The sequence below is a fragment of the Myotis davidii genome, unplaced genomic scaffold (genome assembly GCF_000327345.1).
Source record: "Myotis davidii unplaced genomic scaffold, ASM32734v1 scaffold299, whole genome shotgun sequence".
Classification (NCBI taxonomy): Eukaryota; Metazoa; Chordata; class Mammalia; order Chiroptera; family Vespertilionidae; genus Myotis; species Myotis davidii.
In genome coordinates this window covers 2,280,041-2,303,493 of record NW_006293088.1, presented here as the reverse complement: position 1 = coordinate 2,303,493, position 23,453 = coordinate 2,280,041, and the positions used below count along the sequence as shown (strand labels likewise).

Genomic DNA, 23,453 nt, shown 5'->3' with positions numbered 1-23,453 from the left:
TGGGGAGGCAAGCCCTACCTTGGGGAGTAGCCTGGGGAAGTGCTTCTTAAGCACAGCAAAGGTGGCCCCGCTGAGGGCCAGGTGGCTGGATCGGGGGTCTGGCTCCGCGGTGTAGCTTGCGGCCTGGTCAGCATCCTAGGGGCCCAGGAAGCTCAGCTCAGCTCCCCTGCCCACCCCGATTGCTGGGGCGGGTCAGGTGGCACAGGGGTGAGGTCACCAGCTGGGTACGCAGCAGGAACTCTGGGCCAACCTCACCTGAGCCCCGTTCACAGCCACCGAGGACTCCACAGGCAGGAGCTCGAGGGAGGCAGGCTGGCCCCGCTCAGGGGCAGTGGCGTGGACGATGACCAGACGCTCCTGGGGGCCCACCATGCCGCAGCTCTGGGCCACAGTGACTGCTGTCTGCAGATTGTCCCCTGGAGGGCATGGGGCAGGTCAGGGTCCAGCTGCTTGCCAGGGGCCACCCTCACTCTCCTGCCACTCACGGATGGGAACATCGAGGCTGGACAGGTTATCAATGTTCGTGAACCTCGGTTTTCTCGTCTATAGAATTAGGCGTCAAAGGTCTTAGAAACTGGGGGCCTGGGTGTGAGTTCCACAGATACTACTTAGTGCCGTGGGACTTGCTGGGCAGAGCGTGTGTGGGAGGTGAGGGGGGGACAGGAGGAAACAGACCCATTGGGCTCCTCCATGCCACCTGGCTAGAATCTTGCTTTTTTTGCTCCACGAAACTGTCACACCTTTGTCATTTCCCCCATTTCTCAAAGGTGGAAACTAGACCTTGGAGAGGCCACCCAGCAGGTGAGCCGTGGGGGTGGAGCCCAGGCTGCCCCACACCACCCCTGGGCCCTCTGAGCCTCACCTTCCTCGTCTGTCAGATGGGGTGACAATGACCAGGTGGTAGGGACACTGTATAAAGATCCATGACATGTGCCCCAGGAAGTGCCACTAGGTATCTGTGTCTGCCCAGGAGGGGGCAGCCTGCCTAACCGGGCCCCGCTGGTACCTGTCACCATGACCGTGCGGATGCGGGTCCCCCGCAGAGCCTGGATGACTGATGTGGTCTGTGGCTTCAGCAGATTCCTCATGACCAACAGCCCCAGGAGACTCAGCTCCTGCTCTACCGTGTCCCTGCAGGGTGGGGTCAGAGGTCACCCAGTGAACGAGGCCCCTCCCCCAGCTCTGGGCTCTGCCTGCACCAGGCCTCCCTTTGCCCACGCCTGAGGCTTGGTGTCCAGGGTCCACCTGGTCAGTTGCTGAGCAGCCTCTAGGCTGGGTGGGATGGGCAGCGGCTTGCCGGCGAGGGCCACGACGCGGTAGCCAGTGGCTGTGTAGCTCTGCAGCATCTGGGCGAAGTTGGCGGGCACTACCAGGCAGAGGCAGAAGTCACTGGGACAAGAAGGGGGATGCAGGGACAGAGGCTGGGCGCCCACCCCTTTCTGTGCCAAGGCCGACCAGTGGACCCTTCACCTGTCTTGGGGTCACAGAGGCCTGCCACCAGCTCAGGCGAGCCTTTGACATAGGCCTCTGGCTGAGCGGCCCCTGGCCACACCACCACCACGTTCATGCGCTGCAGGGATGACGAGAAGGGAAAGCGGCCGAGGATGCTGACCGGCACCGGGGGCTCCTCCTGCAGGTTGGAGGGGCAGCTGAGGGGCTGGCCTGTGGAGCCCTCCCCTCCCACCCCACAGGCACACCCTCAGCTCACCGTGCCCTGCAGCTGGGGCTCCTGAACGGGAGGTCTCATCACTGCCAACACCTGGGACCCAAATGCCGCGTCTGCAGCCGGCCCCTCCTCCAGGACCTGGGAGGCAGGCAGAGAGGTTGGCATCAGAGGGCCTGGGGCAGCCGATCCTTGGCCCGTGGAGAGAGGCAGCAGGAGAGACTCAGTCAGACTATGAAAGACTTCCTTAACGTGAGACTGGATAGAACAGAAGAATGTGGGACCCAAGTGCAAACTCTGGCGTTGCCACTTAAAAGCTGCTGGTGACCTTGGACAAGCTACTGCAAATCTCCCTCAGCCTCAGCTTCCTCCCTGTGAGGCAGCTTTGGGCTTCCTTCCCGGGGCCACAGGGAGGAGTACGTGAAGAGATGGACAACAGCTACAACAGCGCACTGGCACTTAGTAGGTGCTGGCACATAGTAGGTGCTGAGCACTTGGCCTTGGTCATTGTTACCACTGATGGTGGCACAACCGAGAACGCCCTGGAAGTCCTAGAATGAAGACCAGGTGGGCTTACCTAGGGCCCAGCCACCCTGTTTGGCCTCCTCACCCAGCCAGTAGATTCCACCATCTTGAGGTCCATAGGGTCGCCCACTGGGGTGTCCTGGAGCCGGCTGAGGCCGTGGCAGGTGGCCAGTGCTCGGAGCAGGGGCCCCATGGGCAGGCGGCGGGGCTCTGGGACCAGTGGCAGGAAGGCCTGCCCTTGCAGGGGCACCACACCCATCACATCCAAGCCATCCTCAGTGAGGGTGCCTGTCTGCAGGGGGCAAGGGGGCAGCCCAGTGGTGAGGCCTGGGATGAGCTGTGCCCTGCTGGGTTGGGCGCCCACACCCCAGGCCAGGTGGGTCCCATGGGAGCCCAGGAGCCAGAGCTGGAGCCAGAAGAGGTCCTCTCTCGTCTCTGGGCCTTTGCACATTTGGATCCCTGTGCTGATCGGCCCTCCCCAGCCCCTGCTGTTTCATCGGCATAATTTCCTCCAGGAAGCCTTCCTTAAGCCTACGGTTGGGTCAGGTGTCCCGGCTTTGGGCTCCCACCCACAGCCTCCTTGCTACCCCATCAATTGCTCACTGCAGTACCAGGGAGAAGGTCTGGTCAGTGTAATTGTTGAATGAATGAATGAATGAACAAATGAATGAATAAAAGAATGCCTGCATTTCCTACACTTCCATCGGTTACCTGTCTGGCTCCTCGTCTAGCCTGGGGACTCTGAGCATCTGATTATGCACCACCCTTTCCACTCAAAACTCTCATGGCCCCCCTGCCCCCAGAACAGCATCTACCCTCTGCTCCCGGGGCCCCAAGCGCATGGCCTACTCCTCCAAGGAGCCACATTGGTTCCTTCCCAACTGCCCCTACACCCCTCCCCTGTCCTGCTACATCTGTGCGGTTCACCCCTCACTGAAGTCATCCAGGGACCTGCTCTTTGACTGCCCTCTCTAAGAGAGTGACCCCCATGTATCGCCCATCATGTACCCCATTCACTTCCTTCCTAAAACCCATCATACCGGTGGCTCTCTGTGCTCCCTGGCTCACTTGCTGTGAGGGGAGTAGATGGGTGCGCGCACACACACACACACCCATACCCATGTCCATCTCTGCGGGTCACTGATGGGTCCCCAGTAGTACTGGGCGCACAGTAGGCCCTCAGTGGCTCTCAAACAAATGAATTAATGATCTCAGACATTTGTGTTTCCACCCCGGGACAGGGCCTGGCATCCAGCAGGCCCTCCGCCAACGCTGCTGAGTGAAGACTGCAGGTGGGGAGGCCTGGCCGTGATGCCTGTCTGTGCCCCGCCCACGCCCCCACCTTGTCGAAGCACACCAGCCGGAGCTTGCCCCCCAGGTTGATGCGCAGCGGGTGGATGCAGAAGATGCCCTGGCTCCGCAGCCGGCTCTGGGCGTAGAGCGTGCACACGGTCATGGCGGCTGGCAGGGCGGGCGGCACCACCACCGTCACCAGGTCCAGAGCCCGGATCACGATCTCATTCACAGGCACCTGGCAGAGGGCACTGTGAATGCCAAGGGCCGACTGGATGGGCCCTGGACTCCTACTGGCAGCCCCCACCCAGCCAGCCCCCAGGCTTACCCGGTTTCGGTGGAGGATGAAGATGCTGTAGATGGTGCCGAGGAGAGCTGGGGAGACAGCAAGGGAGGGACTCAGCGGGGTTTAGGCTGGGGCCTTGGGGACCACAGCAGAGTGGGGCACAGGCTACACTCACCCAGGACAGACAGGGCAGCCACAAACTTCATGCTGTGTTTGTAGAACTTGAAGTTGATGGGCCGGGGATGCAAGATGGAGCTCACCAGCCCCCCTTTAGCCGTGCAGAACCCTGTGAGGAGATGGGGAAACTGAGGCAGGGGATGCTGAAGGTCAAGATGGGTTTCCTCAATCCCTACCCATTCCACCTGCAGTGCTAGGGTTGTAGGACATAATGCTCCAGGGTTCAAAGTTACCCAGTTTGAGGTCACACATGACAGCCCACAGGCCTTGTCCAGCCCTTGTAGAGTTCAGTAAAAACTCAATTAGTAAGTCCAATCCTACAGGCCGGCACAGGCCTCCCCCAGGCCGGCACAGGCCGGTCTCGCTCCCAGGTGGCAAGAACCTGCTGAAATTGCACAGTAGTCCCCCCTTATCTGAAAGGGATGTGTTCCAAGACCCCCAGTGGGTGCCTGAAACCGTGATGGTAACGCACCTTATATAGACTGTTTTCTCCTGTAGGTAGTCACCTTTTCACTTAAAGGCCGCGCTTTACGGCTTCTCTCTCTCATACCTGAATTGCCAGCATCACTACTCTCGTACTTTGGGGTCATTATTAAGAAAATAAGGGTTTCCTGAACACAAGCACCGTGATACCTCGACACCCAGTCTGGTAACCGAGTCGGCGAAGTGACTACGGGGCGGGTGGAGTACCGGGCATGAATATGCTGGGCAAAGGGAAGCTTACGTCTCCGGTGGGACAGAGTGGGATTGTGTGAGATTTTACCATGCTACTCAGAACAGCGTGCAACTTAAAACTAAACAACTGTTCATTTCTGGAACTTTCCCCTTACTATTTTCAGGCCGTGGCTGATGACAGGTAACTGAAACCGTGGGGGCGGGGGGCTCTTTCCTGCTCGCCACATCCCTCCCTCAGCCAACCCCAAGCAGGGCAGTGGCAGAGGTGGATCCTCCCTACCCCATGGCCCCTGAATGAAGAGGGTGGTGCACGCACAGGCCTCTCTTCCAGGTGCTGGGCCTGGCACCCTCCCTGCTTCCCTGACTCCTACCTGTTCGGGTCACCACGGCCAGGACGTGGGGTCCTACGAAGGCCCGGGCCTGCAAGACGAGGGTCCCGCAGAAGAGTGTGTGCCGCCGGTGGGTCTCCGGGCCGTAGGGCACTGGCCCCTCGGGCAGGGCCGTCTTCAGCACTGGCACGCTCTCCCCTGCAAGGATGTGGTGTGAGGCCCATGATGGCCTCTGTGCCCCACCGCTCCCTGCCCCCCCAGTCCCGCCAACAAGACCAAGAGTTATGTGGGGAATTGTTTCCTCAGCCCCAGGCCTCGTGTAACTCTCATAACCACGTGTAAAAAAACCACTGCCCCCATTTTACAGAGAGGGCCACTGAGGGCAGAGGGCAACGACATAAAGACACCGCGCGACAGTCCCGGGAAGGTGTGTGCAGCCTGTCAGTTACAGGAACCATCTCTCAGGGGAGTCAGGCGTGTGCGTGTGCACACATACGCGAAGCAGGGGCAGAGGCTGGGGGAGACCGCCTCCTTCCCTGGGAATTCTTTTGTAACAAGCTGTGCTATTTTTATCATTCAAACCAATGAAGTATTGACACGAGGGGGCTTAACCACTGCAGGGCCCCGAGCCCGCTGCCTGGCAGAGCAGCGATCTCTTACTGAGGGCCCGAGGGGTGCGGAATGAGTAATGCGGAGGCCAGGCTGTTGGCAGGAGGGAAGAGAAAACTCCAACTGGAAGTCCTGATGCGAGGCTGCGGGGCTGGTGCCGGGGGGAGATGCAGGAGCCGGCGGGCCAGGGGCGGGCTCACCTGTCAGGGAGCTCTCGTTGGCCACGCACTCGCCGGCCACCAGCGCGGCATCGCAGGGCATCAGCACACCCTCCTCGGGCAGCACCAGGCAGTCTCCGGGCACCAGCTGGCTGGAGTCAACCCATTCCTCCTCTGCAGGCAAGCGGAAGCCTCAGCGTGACCCGGAGGCGGGAAGGGGGAGGCCCCAGCCACCGCCCGCATCTCCCTCCCTTCCCCAGCTCTCACCTCCCCCAGGCCGGCACACGCACACGCGCATGGACAATTTGACCATGTCCCTCAGGGTCTGGCTTTGCTGTAATCAGGGGGACAAGCAGGGAGTGGATGGGTGGAGCCCCCCCTTGGGGACCCACCTGTCCCGCCCTGCCCCACCCACCTCACATCACCCACCTTTCTGGTTTTGTACAGCGAGAGGCAGATGGAGACGGAGGAGATGAGGAAGATGCACAGGGCGTACCAGTAGTAGCGGTCAGCCAGCCACAGCCCGATGCTGAAGGCCTGGAACCCGTAGTAGGGGTTCAGTGCCTGGTGGGGGCAGGAGGCATGTGAGGCCCGGGGTTCCCAGGGAAGCCCGGCGCAGGGAGCAGAGGGCCCTGCAGCGGTCACAGGACCACAGCCAGGCCCTGTCAGTCCATCCAGGCGTCCCTCCAGCCCCAGCTTATTTGCTCTGCACAGGACATGGGCATGCGCATGTGGCCCCTGAGAAGCACTTCGCCTAAGGGTCACACATGTGATGACAATTCCGCCAGGCAGATGCTGCCATCAGCTCCACTTTACAGGTGAGGAAACTGAGGCACAGGAGGGGCTAAATCACTGGCCCTAAAACCACAGAGTTCCCATGTGGCTCTCCAGAGCTCGCATCAGACCAGACTCTAAGAACCTCTGCCCTTCACAGGCGTCTGTCCCTGGCTCAGAGGGCTGGGAGGGTAACTCTACTCCGAAGGTCAGCGTCACTGGTTTCCCTTGTCCCTGTGTGACCTTGGCCCTGCCACATCCCCGCTCTGAGCTCGTGTTCCTTATTTTTTTTTAAATATTTTTTATTGATATTTTACAGAGAGGAAGGGAGAGGGACAGAGAGTTAGAAACACTGATGAGAGAGAAACATCGATCAGCTGCCTCCTGCACACCCCCTACAGGGGATGTGCCCGCAACTAAGGTACATGCCCCTGACCGGAATCGAACCTGGGACCTTTCAGTCTGCAGGCCAACGCTCCATCCACTGAGCCAAACCAGTCAGGGCTTTCCTTATATGTGAGCAGAGTGTCCCCACTCCCAGTCCCTGCTCACGGGGCTGTGGGAGAATGAGGAGGTGGCACACGAACAGGCCCCGGACCTGGGCTCGGCGCAGAGCAGGAGCCCAGGCTGTGTGGGTTCACCTTGGTTCTAGTCCCCAGCCTGGGCCAGAACCTCCCATCCTCACCCTGAGCTGACTGGGGTTGGGTCTGGGATGACTCTACGGAGGAGAAGGGGACAGCTAGTCTGGGCCCAGAGAAGGCAAGCCCCTGGCCGAGGTGACACAGCCAGGCGAGGTCAGAGGTGGGACGCAGCCCAGCGACAGCCTACCTCGTCCACCAGCAGCTGCAGGTAGGACTTGACGGGTACACTGATCACGTTGGGGCCGTAGATGGCCTTCCTGTGAGAGGAGAAGGGGCAAAGCCATCAGACAAAAGGGGCTGTGGCAGCTGGACCCTCTTGGGGTGAGAGCTCCCCATTTTACAGCTGGGGAAACTGAGGTCCAGAGAAGGCAGGTGACTGGAGGAAGGCAGCACGCGGGGTGGGGGCACGGCGTCCCCAGCTCTCAGGGCCCCTGGTCCAGGGCAGCACACACCTCAAGGTTTGGTCCTGGAGGCCGAGGCCGGAGCGGGAGTGGTGCATGTCGTCACAGGTGCGGCCTTGGTCCAGGAGGCTGGGAAGGTGGGGAGGGGCACTGTAGGTGACGGGCCTGCGCTCTGCACCCCCAGCCCCTTTGGCCCACTTCTGCCCGCTACGCTCCCAGGGAAAGCAGGTCCCTCACTAACCCTGGGCTTAACTCTCTCCTCGGTTCCTCTGACTGGCCCCAAACCCTCTCAGCAAGGAAAGAGAACAACGAGAGATGACAATACTCAATAGTGACAAGAGCAACGACGCCTTAGGTAAGTCACTTAACCTCTCAGTGCCTCAGTTTTCTCATCTGCAACATGGGAACGGTGATAGCACCACGCTCAGAGGGCTGCGGGCGGGTTACAGGAGGTAAGCCTGCCACATGCTTGGACAGTGCCTGGCACTTACTAAATGACAAACCCATTGGCGATCTTTGCTGCCCTTCGTATGTAGCAGAGGCTGCTGGTGCCACCCCCACATGCCCTTGGCATTTATCTCCGTGCGATGCAGAAGCTTAGTGCAGACACCTAAGGGCTCTCCCAGCTACAGGGGCTTTCTCTGCCCACAACCAACAGTGGTTAGGAAGGTGATGGACAGGTACCCCAGCCTCCTCACTCTGGGGGTGAGGACACACTGAGGTGTGTGCTCTACATGGGCTCAGAGATCCCTGAGTGGACTGGGCTCCAGCTGCCCACAATAACCACTCCCCTGGCAGCCTGCCCGTCCCACCTCACTTCCCAGTGTTTCCTGGGATCACCGTCCAGGCAAACTCTGCACTTGAATCCCTGGCTCAGGGTCTGCTTCTTGGGGCTCAACTCAGATGTGTTGTAAGCTCACATTTATAAAGCGCTTCGGAGGTGGCAGCGCTGGGACCAGACCCCAAACAGATGGTGTGAGTCTAGAGCAGGGGTGGGCAAACTTTTTGACTCGAGGGCCACAATGGGTTCTTAAACTGGACCGGAGGGCCGGAACAAAAGCATGGATGGAGTGTTTGTGTGAACTAATATAAATTCAAAGTAAACATCATTACATAAAAGGGTACGGTCTTTTTTTTCAATAGTTTTATTCATTTCAAACGGGCTGGATCTGGCCCGCGGGCCGTAGTTTGCCCACGGCTGGGCTAGAGGCTGGGCGGAGCTTTATATGACACTTAGGAGCCTCACCCTCGAAATAGCCCCAGGAGGCGGGGATGCTCTTCATGCCCTGTTTATAGAGACTCCCAGGCCCAGTGACATGCCCATGATTTCAGGAGGCCACGGCACAGAGCGTGGAGGAGCCCAGGCCAGGCCACTTCCTTGGCCCAATGCAGCACCTTGTGGGAGGTGGTGTGAGCCACGGCCCCTACCTGACGTGGCAGAAGGCCTGCTGGGTCTCTATCCAGACGTAGCGCTGGCCCCGGAAGAGGTAGAACCGCAGCAGCCGCTGCTGGGGGGAGAAAGGAGAGGCTGGGCTTCAGGCAGCCCCGGAGCAGCGCTCGCGTGGGGTGGGGGCAGGGACCAGTGTCACAGGAGAGCGACAAGAGAGGAGGGTAAAGTGGTCAGTCAGCGTCCGGATGTTTAGGACAAAACCAAAGGTGCCTGGAGAACATGGAGTCCACCCCGCTAAGTGAGTGAGCGAGCGTGCGCACACACACACACACACACACACACACTACAGCATCTGAGAGTAAAGCCCAGAGCGGGGCAAGGACTGTCCAGAACCCACCTGTCCACTCACGACCTCTTCACTCCCGTGGAGCTGGGCGGTGTCCTTCCATGCTTCCTCCGGTACTGCCCCCACAGCAGCCTGGCTCCGCCCATCCTCCGCCTGGGTCTGTGGGGGCAGCGCCAGGCTGGGGAGGGTTTGGGGGTTACTGTAGAGCTCTGGGAGCTAACCCACCACCTCCCCATCCCCCCAGAGCCACCCTCTGTCCCTGGGAGGGGAGGGTGCCAGAGCCTTTGTGCGTGGGGGCCAGGGAACAGGGGCTTCTGGGAAGGGGTGATGGGCTGCCTTACCTGCCCTCGCTGATGGGCTCGGTCTGCACCCGGACAGTGTAGAGCTGCCACGAACTATCCTGGAACACAGAGGAATGGACTTAGTCCTGGAAGAGACCCCCCTCTTTTCCCCCAGGTTCCTCCCCACAGCCAGGCAGTCCCCGCTGGAGGAGGCAGGGATCAAGAATATAGATGGCCTCCTCAGGAACCTCCCAACCTGCCCCTTCTGCCCACTGCTCAGATGGGAAAGCTGAGGTCCACAGGGAACAGTCTGCACAAGGTCCCACGGAAAATTAGTGGCCAGGCTGGGATGAACCTGAGCATCCTCCACCCGCCAACCTGACCCCACGCCACCTTCCTCCAGCTCTAGGCTGCCCCGCTTGGGCTCTCACCTCTTTGTCTCTTATTTCGATGACGAGTGTTTCGGCGCGGGCCAGGTTGCACGGCTGGCATCGCAGCCACACCCCCCATGCCGGCTTCCAGCGGAAGAGCAGCAAAGGGATCCCTGCCATCATCCAGACCACGGCGTGATAGCCAATAACCCTCCATGGACTCCCGCAGTAGCCGCTGAGCCTCTGTGGGCGCCGGGAGAGAAGGCCAGGTGGGGGCGGGCGGGGGCTGGAGGATTAAGCCGGGGGTCTGGGCGGCCTGGTATTGGTCCCACCTGCCCCCTCTGGCCCACATACCACGGATGAAGCTGAGGAGCTGAGGGGATCGAGAGATGGCTCTATCGTCAGGGTCCCATAACTGGCGGCCGTGCTGCCCACCAGAAGGCTGCTGTCTGTGGACAGAGAGAAAAAGGTCATTTGGGGGCAGGGGGCTCCTCTTCCTCTTATTTCTTTAAACATAACAAGCAGCGCCGTTTTAATAAACTGATGTGATCGGGACAACAGCTCAAGTCTTCCCGGGCCTGTTATCTGGCCGGTCTGTTGGTTCTCACACACAGTGTCTTGTTTACTGTGTGTCTGGTGACTTCTGACGGGGGTGGGCCCAGCTTTGGGGCACGCGCCTGGGGAGCGCCCTGAGCCTCCACAGCGCTCACACATGCTGCTGCCAGCCTCCTGGGAGCGCTGTGCCCCACTTTCCCATCTGGTCCCCACCCTGAAGGCGGGGTCAGTTGCTTATCTTGTTCAAGGCCAGCGCAGGCCTGGCAGCGAGGAGACGCGGGGAAGTCCAGTTTGGACTGGTAAAACGTCAGCCCGCCTTTGAGGGCAGCCTCACCCCACAGGTGGGGTGGGAGTGGGGAGGAGGGACCCAGCCACTGGGGTGGGCGGGAGAGGAGGGTGAGCTGAGCCAGCCCCCAGGGCTGTGGTGTCCCAGGCACCTGCCACCGTCACAGTATCACCGCCTCTCAGCTGCTCTGCCCCCAAACCTGGCTTCCGGTTTCCCCGAGCCACAGCGACCCCGTGTGCGTGTGCGAGCTCTACTCCTGGCTCTTTACATAGTTAACACATAACCCTGCCGCGTAAGCGCAATGACTATCCCCTTTTACAGAAGAAAATGAGGCTCAGAGAGGCTGGGTAACCTGCCCGAGATCTCGCAAGCACGCGGCAGCGCAGGGACGCAAGCCCAGCTAGGCAGACCCCAGGGTGGGCTCTAATCCGTCTGCTTTACCGCCTGGGAACACCCTGAGGGTTGGGGCCATGTGTCCCACAGGCCAGGCAGTCTGTCTCCTACCCCAGCCCCCACATCTCCCTGCCTTGTGACGGGGACAGTAATTACTACGGTAATAACCATAATAAGAGCCGCCAACATCCATTAAGCACTTCCCAGGTGACAAGAGCAGCTCTGAGCCTCTACACAAATTAACTCATTTGACCCAGCAACACGATGAGGGGGACTCCTTTTTCCCATTATGCAAATGAGGGAGCTGAGGCTCAGAGACAGCCCCCCGCCCCCCCCACCCCTGTAAATGGTGGAGCCAGGAACTCAAGGGTCCGGATCCTGTGCTTTTGGGGTCTACGTGGGCACTTTCAGAGAACAGGGCATACGCTCTGCACCTCCTGAAGCCGCTCTCACAGCGATGACTCAGAAACCAAATTAGCCCAAGCCCCACCTACCGCCAATCACTCCTCTGTCCACTCAGGTGACTCAGAAGACAGATGGAAGCCACCAGCTCCAGGAAGACAGACAGACAGACACAGACACAGACACAGACACAGACACAGACACAGACACACACACACACACCTGTAGCCCTCAGCCATCAGGGGCTCTGGCCAGGAGTCTACTCAAGGCTAGAGGGGCGGGAGGCCAGGGACTCTTCCTCCCTGGGGCTCATAGAGACCCTGACTGGGTCCCCTGGGGTGGTCCCTTCGATCTCTAGGCCTGGGCGTCCAGCTTGTGAGTGAGGCTCATTGAGGCCTCATTTCCTTGCTTCCCCGGCCCTCAGACAAACGCTGCGGCCCCTCTGCCCTCCGGTGTAGCCAGGGGAAACTCAGGCTGCTCCTGGTGTGGGGGCAGAGGCACGGAGCTTCAGGACGACACAGCCTGCCTGGCAATGCTGGGTTCTCAGGCGCTTGCCACCAACAAGCCACAGCCCTCTGCCTGCCCCACTGCAAAAGGCCGCAGTCCCAGTTGCTCCTGGAGTCCTGTCTGTCTTGTGCTATTCCCCCACCAGCCCTGGAGACCAGCTCTCCGAGTGGGCAGGGTGGGTCGTTTCTCATGCCTCACAGCTGTTCTCTGGAGGATTCTGTGGTATAAGGGGAAGAGCACCTCATGCTATAAGGGGCTGACCCAGCCCAGGCCCTGCTCCCAGGGCTTTACATCTGTTCCTTTATTCCCATGAAGCAGGTACTCATTTCATCCCTATTTTACAAAGTAGGAAACTGAGGCCCAGAGAGGTGTAGTAAGTGGCCCAAAGGCTACACAGCCAGGGAGAGGTGGGATTCGGATCTAGGGTCCATGCGCTTAAGCAAGGGCCTCTCCATCAGCGTCGTCGTCATCTCCACAGTAATTGTGCTCCTGGCTCTCTAACAAGCAAGCGTTTTTTGTTTTTTTTGCAAGGCAAGTGCCTCAGCCTCTCCGGGCTTCCACTCCCCAAGTCTAGGATCCTAACCCCGAAGCAGCTGGCACAGGAGGAAGTGGGAGCCACCGGGGTGTCTGGGGTTCCGGAAGCCTGGGCTTGCACATGCCAGGTCGGTGGCTGCTGGCTCCCCTCCAGGGAGATGTGGCTCTGCGCTGACCCATTTCCCAGGCTTTCCTCCACTTTCCTGTCACACGGCCTGAGCACTCACAGCTGTGCCACTGTTCCCGGTGCCTTAAAACCCTCGGCGGGACAGCTCACGGCCTTGTCTCACAGCCGGAAAGGGCCTGTCCTACTACAAAGTCCTGTCTGCCCGTTCCACCCGGATCCGCCAACATCCATCATGACGTCAGGCTTGCACGGGTGTCATCGGCCATCCTGCTCAGCGCGCCTGACACGTGGCTGGGGCTCGGGAACCACTTACTGGATGAATGAACAAATGCCTGCACGTCTCCCTGCGTAAGAGCATGGAAGTGACATACGAGGCGTCACTATGTCCAGCTCCTGCCTCAGGTCAGTCCGCTGTGAGGTGCAGAGGTGTGAGCCCCTTCTTGAGTGTTTTTTTTTAAAAATATATCTTTATTGATTTCAGAGAGGAAGGGAGAGGGAGAGACAGAAACTTAAATGATGAGAATAACTGATCTGCGGCCAGCGAGCCCCCTCTTGAAGGTCCGGCCAGTGACGGTCTTGTGCCACCCTCACTTGCTCCCTCCCCTCCTCCCACATCGATGACACACCGGTCATTGTCTTTTTCCTTGGATGCTCTCCCAGCCAACCCAGGGAAGAAAGGCAGAGAAGCTTGAAGGAGGAAGTCACACCTGTGGAAATCTAGTCTCCTGCCAAGGTCAGGCCCAGGGCACTCTCTCCAATAGGAGCAAACACTCTGATGTGCTTATTTATTCACATCTCAGTCTCCCCCGGGATGTCACAGGAAGGGCAGGGAAGTGTCTGATCTCTCCGTCCCACCAGCTCAGAGCAGGCACATGCAGGCTGTGTGGGACAAGAATGCCTTCACCAGGATTGTATTGCTCTTCTGATAAAAGCAACTGCCCTGCATGCATAACCCTCTGAGGGAGGGAGTATTATCCCCCTTTTACAGCTGAAGAAGCAGAGGAACAAAGCTTCGAAGTTCCCTTTTTGGGGCCATACAGCTTGGAAGGGGAGACGCTGGACAGAATGGGTCTAAATAAGCACATTCCTCACAGCCACCCCGTGGTGAAAAGCATGGATTAGGATCCCCATTTAAAATGAGGCACAAACAGGTTGATTAACATGTCCAAAGCCACACTGCTCAGCCTGGCCCGGCTCCACAGCCCTGGGGCAAAGCTGGGGGCAGAACAGAGGGGCTGGAGTCAAAGCTATCTGGCAACTCTGTTTCCTGCGGAAGCTGGGCTTCCTGCTGGGGATCTCGCAGCAGTCCAGGGAGGCAGTGCTGCCTCCTCCTCTGTGGTTCCCCTGGGGCCAGACTAGGGGGTGAGGGACAACCTGCCAACAGCACCCCAATCCCTGGACCGGCAGCTCAGGGGCCATCTTTCTCAGCCTCTCCCCTCCCTCACCCGGGGTGCATTCTACACTTTGGGGGTGGGGCCTGCGGGGGCAGCTGGGGGAGGAGAGACCTGGAGGAGGGGCCTGCAGCTGCAGAGGATGCTCTAGCCCTGGTGGGCTCTTTGCTGAGGTCTGGGGTCTGAGTGATTCACCTGGATAAAAGAACCTCCTGGGTAGGGAAGGTCGACGGGCCCCCGTTCTCAACAGGTGGGATTTCAATTAGGTTCTAGAAACGATGGGCCGGGGCCGCCTGTGATGGTAACATGGAAGGTGTGGTCCCCGGACCTGGATGTTGATAAGCTTCCTCTGGGGGCCGAGGCAGGGGGTGGGAGTGGCCTTTTGTGCCTTTGACCGAGGGACTCGGAGCCTGGCTTCTCCAACTCCATTCATTTTTCAGCCGTGAGAAAACTGCTCAGAGGCCCCGGATGCTGCGCCCTCCATGCCTCTCCCCGCACCTGGACAGCCGTCGCACTCGCGGGAGCGGGGGCATTTCCCTGCGCCCCGCCACCCGGAGCTTCCTCTCCCAGGGCTGCAGGGAGACGGGAGGGGACGGCTCTGCGCGGCGCCATCTCCAGGCTCCTGGCCTCCCTGGGAAGGGCCCCCGGGCTGACTATCTGCAACGGGGGAGAGGGTGGGCGGGGGGACGCCCCCGGCAGCTGTCGGCGCCTGGGAAGGTGCCGCAGTCGTGTTCTGAAGCCCCGCCCCACCCACTGCGGTCGAACGTCGTCCGTCGCGCCGCAGGGGCTGCTGGGACTTGTAGTCCGAGCCGCCTCCAACGCAGGCGCAGAGATAGAGACGCCTCAGCCCTCAGACATACACTCACAGAGAGGGGACTTGCAGGGAATCAGATAGGAAAACCCTGAGACACACGAACATACAGACACACAAACACAAGTACACGACAACCCTCACACCAATTCACAAACAGAAGAGATGTGACATTTAAGAGATAAAGACACAATAACCCTTAGACACACACATAGACTCCCAAGACACACGCACACAACACAGATTCACACAGGTGACACTGACATCCACAGTGGTGTGACATTAAGAAATCCTATATAATAAAAGGCTAATATACAAATAGACCGGACAGTGGAACAACCGGTTGCTATGTTGTGTGCTGACCACCAGGGGGCGTGTGCAGAACATGGCGGGTGTTGGCCACGGCGTGATGGTGGAGCAGGTGAGTGGGGGCGCCAGACCAAGGCGGGGCACCGGTTGCTGTCATCGGGGAGAGCCTCTGGTGGTTACTGAAAATTCTTGGCTCCCCGCGCACCGCGGTCCTGCCTGGCGCTCACACCTGTTGCCGGTGCTGGCCCCGCTCGCACCCGCTGCCAGTGCCCAGCGCTGGTCTCCACACTGTCAGCGGGTGCGAGTGGGGCTGGTGCCATCAGGGAGGGGCCAGGTGGAGGTGCAGAGGATGGGCCAAGCCCCGCCCCTGTTGCCTACCACAGCCTGGTGGCCCACAGTTCCTTTCAAGGTTCACGAATTCGTGCACTGGGCCCCTAGTACAGATATATTAACCCCCACCCACTCACCACGCACTGCACACTTGGAGTCAGCCCCAGCTGCATCAGTGGTTAAGGACTATGCATGCTGGCTCAAGGTGGCCTCAATCTCTTCTAGGCTGTGTGACCTTGGATAAGTCAGTTAACCTCTCTGGGCTTCATTTCTTTTTTGGGGGAGGGGCGCTCATTTCTTAGTCTACATAGGGCGTTGATGACATTAGCAATGCCTACTTCATAGAGTTATGAGGATCACATGAGAAAAAGCATGTACAGCACTCAGAACAGTGCCTGGCACTGCTTTGTACATGCTTTGTACATGGAAAGAAGGAAGATACACCTGCCCAGGGCAACATGGTCAGAAATGAGATGATGCATGGGAAAACGCTTCACAGATGTTTGGTTAAAGTGTAAAATGTTTCCACCTGGCTATAAAGCAAGTCGTGTTCCTGGGCTGAAGAAACTCCAAGGAGACTAGTTGCTAGGGAGAGAAAGCCGGGTGTTGGCTACGTGACATCATTACTTGGCGTCCACAGTGACCTTTTTTGGGCTGGGCTGGGCTGTGGGCCGCATTTTGTGCCATGAGGTCTCGGCAGTGTTGGCTGTGATTTGGTGGGCTGCCACTCTGGGGTGGTGGCAGGGTCTATGTGCTACTTGGAGGAAGCTGAGTGTTGGTTTATCAGCGCCAGGTCCGTGGTGCCATTTCTTTGTAAATGGCCAGTGCGCATCATGGCAGCTTCTGCACTGAGCGTCTGCCCCGTGATGATCAGTGTGCGTCATAGTGATTGGTTGGGTGGACACTTAGCATATTAGCAGGCCTTTTATAAAAAGACTAGAGGCCGGGTGCACGAAATTTGTGCATGGGTAGGGACCCTAGGCCTGGCCGGAAATCAGGACTGATCGGGGCCTTCCGGTTGCCAGCTGGGGCATTCCTTCATTCCACGCTGCGCCCTCGTGGTCAGTGCACGTCATAGCGAGTGATCAAACTCCTGGTCTCCTGGTCGAACTCCCTCGAGGACACTGCATATTAGCCTTTTATATATATAATTATTATTTAAAAATATTTTCATTGATTTCAGAGAGGAAGGGAGAGGGAGAGAGAGATAGAAACATCAATACTGAGAGAGAATCATTGATTGGCTGCCTCCTGAATGCCCCTCAAGTCCGCAACCCGGACATGTGCCCTGACTGGGAATCGAATTGTGACCTCCTGGTTCTTAGGTCGACACTCAATCACTGAGCCATGCCCGCTGGGCCAGTAAATACATCTGGTAAAGGAGTAAATGCCGGCAGCATTTGCTGATGGACGGGGTGTGGAGGCACAGGAATGTGTGGAATCACAGATGCCCCCCGAGGTGTTGGCCTGCATAGCCTGGGAGCAGTGGAGCCATTTCCTGAGCTGGCGCAGGCTGCTGGTGGAGCAGGTTGGCCACCAGGGGAATGGTCTAAAGTGCCTCACTCAGTTCAGGTGAGAAGACCTGTTCATTTGCAGATGACATTTCCAGTGAGGGCAGATGACTTACTCTCTCAGTCCCCACTTTCTCCCCCAGGGCTCAGCCCAATCCCTGGCAGCCCACTTACTTAAGCAGGGGAACTCAGACCCCCATGGCAGGCAGGATGGCTGGATTTAGAAATAGGCTTGCTCAGATGGCCTTGCCAAGAGACAGTGTGGTACTGTGGCCAGGGGCTGGGCTCTGGCACCAGAGAGACCTGGGTCTGGAAGTGCATCATTTGCTTCCTAGCTGTGTGAGCTTGAAAAAGTCACTTTCCCTCTCTGAGCCGCTCTCCTCATTGGTAAAATGAAAGCTGCTGAGAGAATGAAATGAGGTGGCAGGTGCTTGATAGAGCGAGTGACTTTCTTTGGATCCTGGCACTGGGCTAGAAGCTTCCTAAGAGAGGGGATTTGGGGACTGCATTGCAAGACTGGTCCTCTCACTCTTCGTGTTGGCATTGAAGAGGCTCCATCCTCTGAGCCATCTGGGAAGGACCTGCCCCTTTGCCCATCACCTGGACGAGGCAAGAGGCCAGAGGAAGCTTCTTTCCAAACCACAGCGGATGTGGGAGGCCCTGCTTTCTGTCCAAGTTTACCTTTGGGGAAGTGGCTCTCACTGTGGTGTGGTCACTGGGCGGTCTGCGGGCTGGGCTCCTGCACCTGTGGGTCAGGATGCTGGAGATGGAGGTTTCTTCCCAGAGCTGCTGCTCTCTTGGGAGCTCACAGGAAGGACAGAGTATGCCTGGCAAAAGGCTTAAGAAGTCGTTCATTTGGACTGGTTTATTCTAGAGCATTGCCTCACTTCTCTGTTTTTCGAGATTTCACTAAATGATTGCAACAAAAGGGATTTTCTTATCTAGTTTCAACCCCATGACAAGATTCTGGCTGTCTAGACAAAGGGGAGTTTCAGCAGTTCGGCTAGGAGTTTCCTGGGCACAGGGGAGAAGAAGGGGCCAAAGAGAATCCAGGGTCAGTCGGCGGCACTTCCTCCTTGCACTGAGCAGTCCGGCGACATGCGAGCTGGAAAACGGGCAGCATCAGCCTTGCACAGCAAAACCATCCTTTGGACAGGACATCTCTAGCTCTGGCCAGTCATGCCAGATGTACGCCAGACTGAGTCCAGAGGGCTGGGAATGGATCACTTTGTAGTCCCTGCAGCCTCCAGCAGGTGGCTTTTCACACAGTAGGTACAGAAGCAAATAGCTCAACTGAGTTTATGGGCATTTGCTCTACTGCAAGTGAGATGCTTTTCACATTTTTTTGGGAAAATGAATATATGTTAAGTATTTATTTATATATTTTGAGTATTTATTTATTTAAACAATTTTTCAGCTTTATTGAGGTGTAATTGACAAAACTGTAAGCTGTTTAAAGTGTATGACATGATTTGATAGACCTACACATGATGAAAGGATTCCCCCAATCGAGTTAACACATCCAACACCTCACATATTTACTTCTGTTTTTTGAGAATTTACATTTATTCTTAAAACAATTTAAAAAATTAATTTCAGAGAGAGGAAGGGAGAGAGAGAAACACTGAGGTATTGTTCCACTTATTATGCAGCCTTGGTTGACTCTTGCATGTGCGCTGACTGGGGATTGAATGCACAACCTTGGCGTATCAGGAGGACGCTCAACCCACTGAGCAACCCGGCCAGGGCCACATTTATTCTTATCTTGACTACAACCACAGTTCTGAGAGGTGAATGCTATTCATTCCCATTTTATGGGAAAAGAGGCACAGGTTCAATTAACTCCCAAAACCTGGTTAAGAAGAGATGTCTGGCTTTGGCCTGAGAGAAACTCGAAGCACCCCACAGTATTATTTTGAGTGGAGGTTGATTGTCTGCACAGTCAGGACACAGAAGTAGCTTCAAGCATACAACACTGTCCCTGGTCAGGTCCGCGGTTTTATTAGGAAAGTCTTGTGACTGCTGACGTAGAACATCTGCCTGCTGTCTGCTACCCAGTGAACGGTTAACTAAGCAGTAAATTGAACTCTCAGTGGATAACACAGCCCAATTTAGCTGGAGTTTAAGATGAAGCTGATGTGAAGTGGCAGCTCCCTACCATGCCCTGCCTCTTACCAGTCGCTGGGGTTGCAGAAGTCCTCTGTACTAGCCATTCAGTCATTCATGAGAAAAACCCATCTTTCCCCACAGACCTAGAGCTTAGAAGCAAAGTCACATTTTCCATAAATCCAGGGAGCGTAACTTTCCTGAGTCTGACAGCAACCAGTAAGGTGCAGCTTTTGTCCTACTGCCCTCCACGCACGTGGCCTGGGGGCCTGCTTGAGTTGTTTTCAGTTCTCTTCTGAATTTTGAGCTTAAACTCCAGAGGACTGTGTGCTGTGCATTCTTACTGAGGCGGCCAAGAATTCTGAGATGCTACACTTAAGGGCAAAGACCCTGTTCTCTAAAATGCCAGTTCAATGCTTGTTCCTTTTTTCCGAGTGACCTGGCTCCTAGGTGGCAGGGAGCAAATCTCGTCCATCTTTGCACCAGCATGTCACGCTGGGGATGTCGGAGAGCAGTGCTTCCGAATCTTCCTTTAAAAAGCCAGGAACGCAGCCACAAAGCTTATGAGGCCACGCCACGCTGAAGGCGCCTGGTGTGCAAAGCTAAAAGCCAGAGTGCTCATTAGGGTCATTCTCAGTGAGTCAGACATTCTTCCTCGCCGCCTGCCTCACGACACAAGCAGCCTTGGTTTCCTCACTGCTACAACGTAAAAAGTCGCCCCGGGATTTTCCTAGGAGTGAAAACAGGGTCTAGCCAACATGAAACAGCAGGGAAGATGAAATAAGTATGGTGCATCTATACCACAGAGCACTTAGCCGGCGGTTAGAAAGGCTAAGGTAGAAAATACATTCTACACACACACATCCATCACTGGATGAACAAAATGTGACACATACATGCCATGGGGTATTATTCACCTTAAAGAGGAAAGTGTCCGTGTAAGCATGTCCAAACCTGTAGAGAATTTAAAAAAAAATTGAGTCCAACAGAAGAAGCACCTGGAAAGAAGACCTCAGCAGACAGATAAAGGCTTCGGAGAGTAACAGTCTGCAGTTTCTTCTCTGCATCCGATTAAGGAGCAATGTAAGATCACTCAAAGGTGGGAAAGAGCAAGACGGGCATGTTAATAATGGGTGTTTCTCGAGGAGAACCAAGATGGCGGCATAGGTTAACGCCGGAGTTTGCTGCCTTGAACAACCACTTCAAAAATACACTCTTCCGAGGGTGGCCACCCTTTCGAAGGGGTTTGAAAGGGGGCTTTCGAAGGTGTATTCTCAGAGTGCACAGGAGCAATGGTCAGGGCTTGCTTAAGGCAAAGTTACATGCCCGGGGTGATCAGCCCTGTTAGGAATGATCAGACCACCCTGTGAGGTTGCTCTCCATAGAGCCCCTTTCGTCCAGAAGGAATTCTGACACATGCTACAACATGAACGAACCTTGAGAACTTTATGCTAACGAAAACGTGTCACAAAAAGACGATTACTGTAGATTGCAGGTAAGTCGGAAACAGAAAGTAGAAGATGGCTGCCAGGAGCTGGGGGATGGGAATGGGGAGTTATTGTTTAATAGGGACGGTTTCAGTTTTGGGCGGTGGTAATGGTTGCAAAAAAAAAAGACCAAAATTTGGTTTTAAATAATTCTAATACTGAAAGTAGATATTGGGACGCTGTATAATAAGCTAACGTTTACTGAGCACTCATCTGACACATGCTACAACATGAACGAACCTTGAGAACTTTATGCTAACGAAAACGTGTCACAAAAAGACGATTACTGTAGATTGCAGTTGTGTGAGGTAAGTCGGAAACAGAAAGTAGAAGATGGTTGCCAGGAGCTGGGGGATGGGAATGGGGAGTTATTGTTTAATAGGGACGGTTTCAGTTTTGGGCGGTGGTGATGGTTGCACAATAATGTAAGTGTACTTCGCCCCACGGAACCATACACTTAAAATGGCTAAGATGGTAAATTTAGTAAGTGCCAGGAGGTGAGGTAGACACAAGTGATTCCCATTTTACAGATGGGTACATGGAGTAGCAAAGAGAAGGAACTTGCCCAAGGCTGTCCAACTGGTGAATGGCAAAGCTGGGAGGAGTTGGTTTACAATAAAAAAAATGGAAAAATAGAAAAGCTGCTAACAGATTGTATTGTACTGTTTGGTTTTTTTTTTTGTATTGTACTGTTTTTGACGAGAAGTTTATGTATGCCTCACGTGTATTGACATAAAGATCTGGAAGGAAATTAATATATTAACTGTCAACAGGGGATGCGGGATTTGGGCAGTTGGGTGGGGGGGTCCACTTTTTCCTTGACCTATTTGTGCACTGTTTCCAATGAGTGTTACTACTCTTGCAGTGTCAGAATCCCAGCAGCAACTGTGGGAATGCATGCTTTCGGTGAGAGGTCCCTTGAGGCTATTTGTGGGACTAACACAGAGATCTGGGTCACTGCTCCAGGCTGGAGGAATCTCAAACCTTGCCTCAATGAGATGAAAAAGACTTACCAAGCCCAGCCAGTGTTGCTCAGTGGTTGAGCATCAACCCATAAACCAGGAGGTCACCCGTTCAATTCCCGGTCAGGGCACATGCCCAGGTTGCGGGCTCTATCCCCAGTGGCACGGGGGTGGGACTTGGGGGGTGAGGTGGGGGTGGGGCCGGGTGACGCATGTGGGAGGCAGTCGATTAATGTTCTCAGCTATCCCTCTCCCTTTCTCTCTCTCAAATCCATAAAAACATATTAAAAAAAAAGACCAAAATTTGGTTTTAAATAATTCTAATACTGAAAGTAGATATTGGGACGCTGTATAATAAGCTAACGTTTACTGAGCACTCAGTAAGTGCCAGGAGGTGAGGTAGACACAAGTGATTCCCATTTTACAGATGGGTACATGGAGTAGCAAAGAGAAGGAACTTGCCCAAGGCTGTCCAACTGGTGAATGGCAAAGCTGGGAGGAGCTGCATGACACCAGCTTCATGCTTGGACCCACCGTACCCACCCCCCTCCATCCCTAGAGGCTCCTCCTCCTGGCATCTTCACATTCCTCTGCAGCGAGTAAAACGAATAGGCTTGCTTTTTGGTTAATAAAGTAGAATAACATTTATTTTTTTCTTAAAACTTTATTTTACATGCTATAATCATGGAAACTCAAATTAGATATAAATTATGTCCAGCTGAGCTGGTTACAGGTCATGGTTAGCATGAGAAGAGTTAGGCGGAAGCTTTCTTTTCCTTGTAGGTTGCCATCATTTTCTTGATTTCAGCAATAGCTTTCCCTGGATTCAGCCCCTTGAAAAAAGAGAAGAGAATCAATACCAAATGGTAGTGAAACTGAATGGAAGAAGTGATGCCCTTGGGCGGAACCCTCCCCCAGCTGGTGCAGTGTCCAGGCACTGAATGCACACCAGGCTCTCTAAAACTCAGAGGCCGGGCCAGGAACTCTCTCTGGAGTCTGCTCTCTGCCATGCCCTGGAGCAGAGACCATCTGTCACTGTGGCTCTGCGGCCGCCGGCCCCGCATACCTTGGGACAGGTCCTGGTGCAGTTCATGATGGTGTGGCAGCGGTAGAGGGAGAAGGGGTCCTGCAGCTTGGCCAGGCGCTCCTCCGTGAAGTCGTCTCTGGAGTCGATCATCCAGCGATAGGCCTGGGAACCGGGGGCTGATTAGCTGAGCTGTCAACCTACCGGGCCAGAGCGACCTCTGGCTCACCTCACAGCTGCAGGAGCGCGGGACAGGGAACTCTCTCAGCGTCGCCGCCCTGTCTGCACACTCTTTAATTCTTGCCATCTTTCACGGAAAGACTCCCAACTCTTCCTGAACTCCTCTTGACTAGTGATCCCCACAAACCTGTGAACCACAGTGCACCTGGCACCCTGGGGCTTAAGAGTACGCGACCAGGCATCGTCTTCTAATTATTACGTTGCTCATTAGCTTCCTGCCCAGACTATGAATTAGTGACGGCAGGGACTGTGTAAAATGACTCTTTATCTATCTTCATAGCACCTACTCCCTGTCTCTGAGTAAACTGATGACTTCACAGCCCTGTCTAGAGATCATCTTTGCTTCACTTACTGATTCCTTTAATTAGTGTATGCCTCCCAGAAGCCGGAGACCAGCCAGCTGAAAACTGACTCACCTCCCCATCCCCGACCTGCTCTGCAGTGTGACTGGAGGACTTCTATGTTCCCAACAACCCAGGTCACCGGCTCGAGGGCCAACTATATTCATTCGTTGTCAATCTCTCCCATGGCTGGGAATCAACACTGCCACATGGTCACA

The 23,453-nt window shown here is 56.0% G+C and overlaps 1 protein-coding gene and 1 long non-coding RNA gene across 5 annotated transcripts in view; both read right to left on the bottom strand.

Moving 5' to 3' along the window:
* The window catches only part of ATP13A2 (ATPase type 13A2), a 13,199-nt gene extending 2,791 nt beyond the window's left edge, over positions 1–10,408 (bottom strand). The window contains exons 1-21 of one of the 4 annotated variants that reach the window (XM_006766670.2): positions 10,274–10,408; positions 9,980–10,162; positions 9,609–9,667; positions 9,319–9,445; positions 8,960–9,039; positions 7,583–7,660; positions 7,318–7,387; positions 6,145–6,279; positions 5,983–6,049; positions 5,758–5,889; positions 4,991–5,146; positions 3,943–4,053; positions 3,810–3,856; positions 3,531–3,719; positions 2,274–2,480; positions 1,709–1,804; positions 1,471–1,630; positions 1,246–1,366; positions 1,007–1,131; positions 256–416; positions 19–135 (exon numbers count right to left, since the gene is read on the bottom strand). In XM_006766670.2, the coding sequence (XP_006766733.2) occupies positions 19–135; positions 256–416; positions 1,007–1,131; positions 1,246–1,366; positions 1,471–1,630; positions 1,709–1,804; positions 2,274–2,480; positions 3,531–3,719; positions 3,810–3,856; positions 3,943–4,053; positions 4,991–5,146; positions 5,758–5,889; positions 5,983–6,049; positions 6,145–6,279; positions 7,318–7,387; positions 7,583–7,660; positions 8,960–9,039; positions 9,319–9,445; positions 9,609–9,667; positions 9,980–10,162; positions 10,274–10,393 (2,541 nt within the window). In that variant the 5' untranslated portion in view covers positions 10,394–10,408. The remainder of the gene's footprint in view (positions 1–18; positions 136–255; positions 417–1,006; positions 1,132–1,245; positions 1,367–1,470; positions 1,631–1,708; positions 1,805–2,273; positions 2,481–3,530; positions 3,720–3,809; positions 3,857–3,942; positions 4,054–4,990; positions 5,147–5,757; positions 5,890–5,982; positions 6,050–6,144; positions 6,280–7,317; positions 7,388–7,582; positions 7,661–8,959; positions 9,040–9,318; positions 9,446–9,608; positions 9,668–9,979; positions 10,163–10,273) is intronic. The other 3 variants (XM_015565853.1, XM_006766671.2, XM_006766672.2) reach the window with 3 other exon arrangements.
* Positions 10,409–22,248: 11,840 nt separating this feature from the next.
* On the bottom strand, positions 22,249–23,324 carry LOC107183588. The gene is made up of 2 exons (XR_001514376.1): positions 22,697–23,324; positions 22,249–22,463 (listed from the first exon to the last, which is right to left on the bottom strand). It is a non-coding gene; the product is annotated as an uncharacterized LOC107183588 (long non-coding RNA).
* Between the last annotated feature and the right edge of the window lie 129 nt (positions 23,325–23,453).